The 8554-nt window shown below is 39.6% G+C and overlaps 1 protein-coding gene across 1 annotated transcript in view; it reads left to right on the top strand.

Moving 5' to 3' along the window:
* Window positions 1–1652: 1652 nt before the first annotated feature.
* Window positions 1653–8554, top strand: part of kif6 (kinesin family member 6) — a 30612-nt gene continuing 23710 nt past the window's right edge. Inside the window, exons 1-9 of the mRNA XM_072458288.1 lie at window positions 1653–1789; window positions 2487–2596; window positions 2971–3045; window positions 5353–5500; window positions 5587–5696; window positions 6191–6320; window positions 7115–7321; window positions 7395–7538; window positions 7609–7695. Of these exons, the coding sequence (XP_072314389.1) occupies window positions 1730–1789; window positions 2487–2596; window positions 2971–3045; window positions 5353–5500; window positions 5587–5696; window positions 6191–6320; window positions 7115–7321; window positions 7395–7538; window positions 7609–7695 (1071 nt within the window). The 5' untranslated portion in view covers window positions 1653–1729. The remainder of the gene's footprint in view (window positions 1790–2486; window positions 2597–2970; window positions 3046–5352; window positions 5501–5586; window positions 5697–6190; window positions 6321–7114; window positions 7322–7394; window positions 7539–7608; window positions 7696–8554) is intronic.

The following is an 8554-nucleotide window of genomic DNA, read 5'->3' as shown; positions in this document are numbered from 1 at the left end:
CACAGACCACGTACAAATGCTCCATATAATTATCTGCACATTTGAACCAAGCACTCCACTACATCCATTATTTCACTGTAATATTCACAATACGCCTAAGCTCACTACAACCATAACGGAAAACATGGCACCACACAAAGGTATTTTTGTGGTGCCACAGAATGCACTAAGAGAAAACATTTTAATCTATATACTACTTTAGAAACCGCACACCATTCCTTGTGCCACTAGATTAGCACACTGTCATGTCTATGAAGGGGACAAACAAAGTTCAGGTGGAATACCAGAAACAGCATGACACACATAAACTGAAACAGGAGACTGGACCAAAGCAACCTGCTCTTCAAATATGAGACGCGTGGCTGTGGACATTACCTGCGATGGTAATTAACTTGGATGGGAGACCGCTGGGAATACCACCATGGCTTTAATGTAAAACTGTTGTTGTGTCTTTGGGCAAGAGACTTCACTCCCTTACCTTTTATGAATGTGGTGTGTGGGTGATTGGTGGTGGTCGTAGAAGCCGATAGTGCGGAATGGAAACCTTGCTTGCTTCAGTCTATGCCAAGCTGCGGCAACAAAAGAAGCGTAAAAAGAAGTGTACATAGAAGAGTAATACTGCTATATAAGACTAATGCATTATTAAAGAGAGAAAGTTTAATTTATGTAAATAAACCAGACCATTCATGCTCACTGCTTACATCCACAGCTTCAAGTGGTTAAAAGTATATTTGTCTTGGTCTAGCCCAATGCACATAGCATTAACGATCCCATCCCATTTGAACATGTTATGGCCTCTTTTTAAAACACAGCATGTTGGAGCTAGCGCTCTAGTTAGAATGAAAGAGAAGCTGTCCAAGTGCTATGGATTTTAGTGGAACATTTGTTAAACATGTTTGATGTGTTAGACGTAAACCAAAATCTATATGGGCTTAATGTCAACTATGAGCACTACTATAAGTCTGTTTTCCATGAATGAAAACTGTAGAGCCATTGTTATTCAGATTGTGACAAAGTGCCAATGGCAAAGTGCAGGGAGTGCCTAAACTGAAACAACCTGAGTCAATACGTCCACAATGAATCACTGAACTTTGACTTGACCTTTTGTCCTTATTATGGCTAGGAAAACAAGTTCTGAAAAGAAAATTATGACAAGACATAACAAGAGAAGATGTGCAGACGTCTGATCGGGTGCGTACCTATGTTCCCTGGCACCATATGTTCCCTGGTACCATATGTTCCCCCTTTTCAATGAACAGGGGGGATGTATGTACCTCCTGAAATGATAGAAGAGGCCACTGGTTCAGGTTCCACATCCCCAATAGTTGTGCATAAATTAATGGTTTTAATGCATAAACTATAGCAACATAACTGTTATTGTCCTGGTTCCCATTCAGTCCTGTGAAGTATTAGTGTTGATAGTGTTAACTTTAATAATACAAAGAAAGAAATTAAACTTAAATTCTACGACAGTCCAACGTGCCATGCCCATATTGTGTTACTTGTTTTGCTGCTATTAAATACAAACCAATGCAGAAAGATGAAAGAAAAGCCTCTGCTGCCCCTGATCACCTTCCACCGTTACCTAGCAACCAGCTACAACAAACCTGACGCGCGGCACGAGGACTACCACAAAGGAGCGCAGTGTTAGCTAACGTAACGCATTAAAGTAAACAAACTACCAACAAAAGACTTCTGATAAGTACAACATCAGCTATATACATGTACAATGGTTAAACATACGATTGAGATATTTGCTCGCATTAAACCTGCTCAGAAAACGTCTGCGGTAAGTGCGCCCATCGCAGAACTTTTGTAAATGACTTAGCTTTAGTTTAGCAGTTGACGTCAGCTAACTTTAACTTCACGTTAGCTCACAATTGAGATAAGTTACAGTTGACTTACGTGCACGTGGTACTGGGCAGTGGGCAAAGTACATCCTCTAAAATGAAGAAAACAGCTGTAACTCTGTCCTTAAGGCTACATTGTGATTCTGCCTGTCAGACTTGAAGAGGATTAGTCCAAGATGGGCAACAGAGATGAACAATCTAATAACAGACGTCTTATCTTTTACTCCTGAAACATCATGGACTCGTAATTGAACATTTGTTGAAGCACAGAGCAGTATTAGTTTATTCTGCTGTCCAGGAACAAGGGTTTAGGTTCTTCTATGGCTCTGGACATGTCTGACCGGTGCCCTCATCAGATGAGGATCACCCACAGTTAATTTGCAGATATATTATATTTAGGTATGGGTTAATAAATTCTACATTTTATTAGGCTCATGAGAATACAGTACAAGGATAAGATTGCATTTATTTACCTCTAATCCTTTTATTGGTCTGGATAAATATATGATAGAAAAGTCATTCAGTGATTGCTGCATCTTCCTTTGTAAGACGAGCATCACGCAATATCTTATTCAAATATTAATCAGCTTTTGAACGATGAAACAGTGATTTGAGATACTTTCTTGTCTCCTTTAGGCGTACTCTGTGGACGATGACGATCAGCTCGGTGCTTCTTTGGAGTTTGTTGTTCCGAGGGATTTGGCACAAGGCTTCATTAACAATAAGAAAGAGAGCTACAAGTTTAGGTACTGTCTGAAAAGTATGACTTGCACAAAATATCATGTACCAGTCCAGTTCTTATTTTGCTTTGGAAACATCTGCTAAATGCTGGTGGTGAAGGTTGCAGCCTTTTTATACCCTCTGGGTTGTGCTCATGCATTGCTTCCAAGCCCCAAAGAGCGAGGCTAGAATGGACACGGTAAAGCACTTCAAAACCGCAGTCTTATAATAGCGCGCTCAGTTTCTCCCATGCCCTTCTACTGATGACAATCCTCAAGTTTAAAAAAAAAAACTCTACTACAAAAATATGTCTTACCCCTTTTTTATTGCTTTATTGTATTTTGTTTTCTGCAATGTATCAATAACTTGGTTTCATTTACATTTTTCTATTTATGTGAAGATTTCAGAAGATTTTTGACCAAATTGCCAAGCAAGAAGACATATTTGAAAACATTGCCAAACCAGTTGCAGACAGGTAAAAACATGACATTTCTTATGTAACTGTCTGATGAGTTCAACAAATCACGATGAGTTATAAGAAAATAAACCATGTATTTCTAACTTTAAGCCTGTTACAGTCTGTGACAGGGCCACTCATACGTATGACCTATGATGTTGTTTTTCTCTGTTTCTTTCTCTGTTGGTTAATACAAAACAATATGAGTTTTGGTGGGTTTTAGAATTTTACCAGCACTTTCTGTCATAACACATTGCAAACGTTATAGCATCTCCTCTTACACAACTGTGAGCTTCTGCCAGACGTACACTGAGGACACACACACACACACACACACACACACACATACTCTTGTAAATGAGTATAATTGTAATTATAATTAGCTACATTTAAAATAATAAGAGTTACTAAGTACAGTAAAAGTCGTAATAGTCTGCAGTTGTCTCACAGTCCCACAGGAGGTATGACGCTTTACATTTAAATCAAACACATTTATTTAATACTTTTGTTTTGTATAAAAAATGGATCTAAAATGCTACGAAATTGAGAAAAAAAATAACTAGTACTATAAGTAGTATATTTTCACACTTACTTTATACTTTTACCACTTGTAATTGAGTGCATGTTTAGCCATGTAACTGTACTTTTACTTGAGTACATATTTTCAGTACTCTATGCTACTGTGCCAAATATGCACCCAATGCTCTAGATTCCATAAAGTTTTACTCTGAGGTTGTTCTTAAGCCTGATTTCCTTTGGAAACGTGCCCAAAATAAGAATTCCAAAATACTTGTGACCATAAGTCTTGTTACAAAGCTGTTGGGTCAGATTGTGAAAAGCAATTACTGGGATTGCACACTATAAGCTACTTAAACCCAGTTGGTGGTGTGCTAAATTTTTTTAACTATAGCGAGTGGTGACATTATCCAAGTAACAAGAGGTGCAGTAATGAAGGTAGTGATTAAAAACAAAAACATTCAAAGCTGCACCAGTTTGTTGAGGTAATCTATTGTTCATTTAAATCACACACATCTACACACGGCCCATCATATCAGCTCGCAGTAACGGTCAGGTTGTTGTTTTCATTGGTAGCCTGTCAGACTTGGCACCTCCTAAGTTTAGCCAGAAGCATGAACGCGTTTACTTGCACACCAGTCCTTGTCTGTGCTGTGGTGTAACCCAAACCCGTCATTTCAATCCCAACTCAGTAGTTCAAAAACAAACCAACATTAATAGCTCCAGGAAAGGAAAAGCCAGCGTAATAATATTGAACTGGCAAAGCTCTTCAACATACAGTATCTTCTCTGTAATTACAGTTTACACATGTCAATTAAACATGCAATAAAACACAATCTTTGACAAAAAAATTAAAAAAAAACCTTAGCAATAAAATAGAAAAGTTATGATTTTTAGGAAGTGCTTATGAAAAGTACTGTATTTGAACTCCAGGAAAAGTGGCTGGGTACGCCCAGATCTCAGTGGCTAGGCTCTGGCCACAACATTAGCACTGACATTAAACTAAACACTGAACTCTGTGTCCTAATATTTGCCCTTTGCCAGTCTGACTCATTTAGCATTTAAAAACACACTATGACCAAGTCCCACTCACCAACCATCCAGCTGAACACTGCTTTCTATTCTCTCGGGCTATTTTTCCATGTTTCTATTTGTGTTGGGAAGGAATTACTGGGATACCAAACCTTGCAAAATAAATGGTAATTACATTAAAAAAAAAAATCTATAAAGGATAACTGAACCCAATATTACAGTTCATATAACAATACAATACAACAATTCCTCATATCTTTCTCTCTTTGCAGAAAAAATATAGGCTAAAGTAAGTTTTACAAGGAGCACCGTTTTCGTTCATTTGCGATTTCTTTTAAGTAGATACCGAAACTCAAGGCCAGGCCTGTTCCCATGTGACAGTGCCAAACCAAACTTACCAAGTGGTGCCTGGTCAAACGGGTTTGGGCCCGTTCCTTCACTCCTGCTCAGAGACATTCTTTCACCGGCAGATGTCTGCCGCCACAGCAGCTCCACTCACTCTGATGTTTTCTTGTGGGTTCATGGTGTCAGGTTCAATTCTGTCAAACTGCTGAACATTGACTGCTTTGGGACATGTCAGACGGCCTTGGCACCCAATTCAACTGATGGTGATATTATAGTGGGCTACGAGCTAGTGCTGAAATGAGAAAGAAGGGTTTGCACTTTGCTAGTCATTACTTGTTATGATCATTGGCATTTACTTAGCATGATAATAATAATATGTACATACATAGTCAAGTTGTTTAACAGCTAACATAAAGTGTCTTCTGTCTGCAGTGTTCTGGCTGGTTACAATGGCACAATCTTTGCCTATGGCCAAACGGGCAGTGGAAAGACCTTCACCATAACAGGAGGGGCAGAGCAATATGGTGATCGTGGTGTCATTCCCCGTACTCTGTCTTATCTGTACGAATGTTTCAGCCAGGTCAGATCAGTGATATCGCTGCTTTGACAATGTCTTCTTGTTGACAGCAGTACTTTTAACGTTCTTTGTATTACTATTCTTTGCAGGAAAGCAGTATGGTGTACACAACCCATGTCTCTTACTTGGAGATCTATAATGATTCTGGTTATGACCTCCTGAAATCTCGACCAGACATGTCTCGATTAGAAGACTTACCGTCAGTACTCAAACCTAATCGTAATGATTTTGTGTGGTTTCCCCCTTTTTAAAAAAAAATATGACTTCAAGGTTTATATAGACACAAATCAGTCTTCTGAGGATAGACAGGAGCCTTCGTCAGTGTCACAACCATGCCGTGGGCTCACTTGCTGAGTCTTGAAGCGTAGTCCTTTTGCCAGGTTTAATTTACATATAGGGACAAGAATCCAATTAAATCAATTACAACATAACTTTTGGACCTAGATAACAGAAAATCTCTACAAGTAACTTCATGTCTGTAAGTGTTTTTGACTTTACTCCGCTGTTACAGACATGTCGTTTCAAAACAAACCTTTCATGTCATTATGCAATACCAGACAATCAATGTTTTTGGGCCTTATTTGTTATCAAGGTGCAAAAATGATTGTATTTTTACCCATGTCAACTAAGACTCAAAGATTGTTGATGAGCGTGTCAATTAATGTCAATGTCTTTGTTGTTGTTGTTTTTTAGAAAAGTTTCAATCCAGGAAGATACAGAGCAGAATGTTCATCTAAAAAACTTGTCGATGCTCCAGTCTGCCAATGAGGAAGAAGCCTTGAATCTGCTCTTTCTGGGGGACACAAACCGGATTATTGCAGAGGTAAGGCTTTTCAAAAGGACTAATACTAGCTATGTGCCTCTTCTTATTCACTACAATACACCTTTCATCCTCAAAATGTATTTCTATTCAATATTCAACTCAATTGACTCAATTAATCTTCATAACATATTTCCAAATGGAAATGTTCTGCTTAAAACTTGATTCAGTAATCCGTCCACTGTGAGGGATGTGATTGTCCTCTCGGAGCACTGTGTGTGGTCAGCATGTGGTGCATGTAGGATCAACATGCGGTCAATTTAGAGCCAGAGGACTGTGAGTCCAGAGAGTCCTGAAGTACAGTAAAAACAACCCTTTGTGATCATGAACGTGCACAGACATTACACCACTGCCTCTGCTCCTTTGGACATCCGACATCTTACATCCATTGGTTTCAGAATGATGAGAAATTAAGACAGTTGCCAAAAGGATTAACAATTTGAAATCAAATATTACATCTTGTTGAATGGGGGAAAGTTCTCAAAATGTTGCAGTTAACAGGAAGCTGAAACCCAAGAAAATTAAACAAAGAACAATGAAGAACCCATCCAACTTGATTCTGATTGTTTGTTCAGACTGACTCATTTCCATCAATCTCGATGTGGTTTCAACCTCACTTCTGTGCTTCATACTCACAGGAGCAGGAAAATCAAAGTGCCTATGTTTGTTTTTTTAAATATGAAAGGTTTGCTGATGATCTTTTTCTCTGTACAAGGTTCAAGTGGATTAAAAGATCTCATTTATATCATTAGTATTTCCATCATCCACTTTAACGACTGTTGTGTTTTCGTGTTTAGACGCCCATGAACCAGGCCTCTACACGCTCACACTGTATTTTCACCGTGCACCTGTGCAGACGAGAGCCAGGCTCAGCCACTGTGCGCCGCTCCAAGCTCCACCTGGTGGATCTGGCTGGATCAGATCGCGTTAATAAGACCGGCTTAAATGGACAGCTTCTCACTGAAGCCAAGTATATCAACCTGTCCCTGCACTACTTAGAACAGGTCTGTACCAGCTTGTATTGTAATGTACAAACAACACATTTCATATATTTTTTATTGCTTTTTCTTATTACAGGTTATCATAGCTTTATCAGAGAAGAACCGATCACATATTCCCTATAGGAACTCAATGTTGACATCTGTGCTGAGGGACAGTCTTGGGGGAAACTGCATGACCACAATGATTGCCACTATGGCAGTGGACAAGAGAAACATTGATGTACATTTTGCAATCCATAATACTTCACAAAAACATGATCATCAAAAATGACTGATTCCTCTCTCATTAGGAGTCCATCTCCACTTGCCGATTTGCACAACGTGTTGCGCTCATAAAAAATGAAGCCGTATTAAATGAAGAACTGGATCCTGCTCTGGTGAGAACACACTTGTTTGTGGGCCACTGAGACACACCATACAATCATGACAGTGTACAGATGCCCTTCCACTGCCAGATCCTGTTCAGAGCTTCCAAACCCCCAGATGATCCACACCGCTACATGTAACTTAATTTGAATTCACCACATTTTTGAAGTGTTGTCTTCAGGTTTCAGACAGCAAGAGTCTTTCCACTCTCCGTGTCCATGCATAAATGCGCTGCTCTCCAGAGTCGACACGTGAATGTGCGTGTGTGGCTGTGTTTTGGTTGTGCACTGGCCATGTTTGCATTCACTCCTCTGTTTACAATCCTCTGACATGTTTTATCCCAACTCTCCAAAGCCTCTTGAAAATGCTTCCAGCTGCGGACAGATGTGTACACTGTTTTACCAGGCACATGCAATGACCACAATTTGCACGTATACATGGACAACGGTTTATACGTAATGAATGAAAGTAGAAGTGAACATTTTCAGTATGTTAGAACTGTCAGAACCCAGAATCACATTGGGGCATATACTGTGTTATCATGATTCATCCACTTCCTGGCCTCCCACCCAGATCTGCCAAGGGATCAACTGCTACTGTATTACTGCTACTGCTGCTTGACTGGCTACTTCCAAACTCTCCGGAGGTATTTTTAAGAGAGTCTGCGGCGAGCCCGGTAATTGTGATGGTGTCTGGCTGCTCTCGGGTCCGGCTCTCTTATAGTTTTAGGCAAGTCCAAAGAACTTCATGGGCAATCTTCTGGTGTTGAAACATGAAACATGCTGCATTTAGTTTGCTGGTTAATCTCTCCAAATCTCTGCCTGGGTGAGTGACAACCCCGTCGTAAAGTTATCAGATTAAGAAAATGCC

The sequence above is a fragment of the Eucyclogobius newberryi genome, unplaced genomic scaffold, assembly GCF_026437365.1.
Source record: "Eucyclogobius newberryi isolate DKJ021-1_F unplaced genomic scaffold, fEucNew1.0.hap1 SCAF_21, whole genome shotgun sequence".
NCBI classification, from domain to species: domain Eukaryota; kingdom Metazoa; phylum Chordata; class Actinopteri; order Gobiiformes; family Gobiidae; genus Eucyclogobius; species Eucyclogobius newberryi.
Note: the sequence above shows the minus strand (reverse complement) of the source record. Positions and strands in the feature narration are given on the sequence as shown.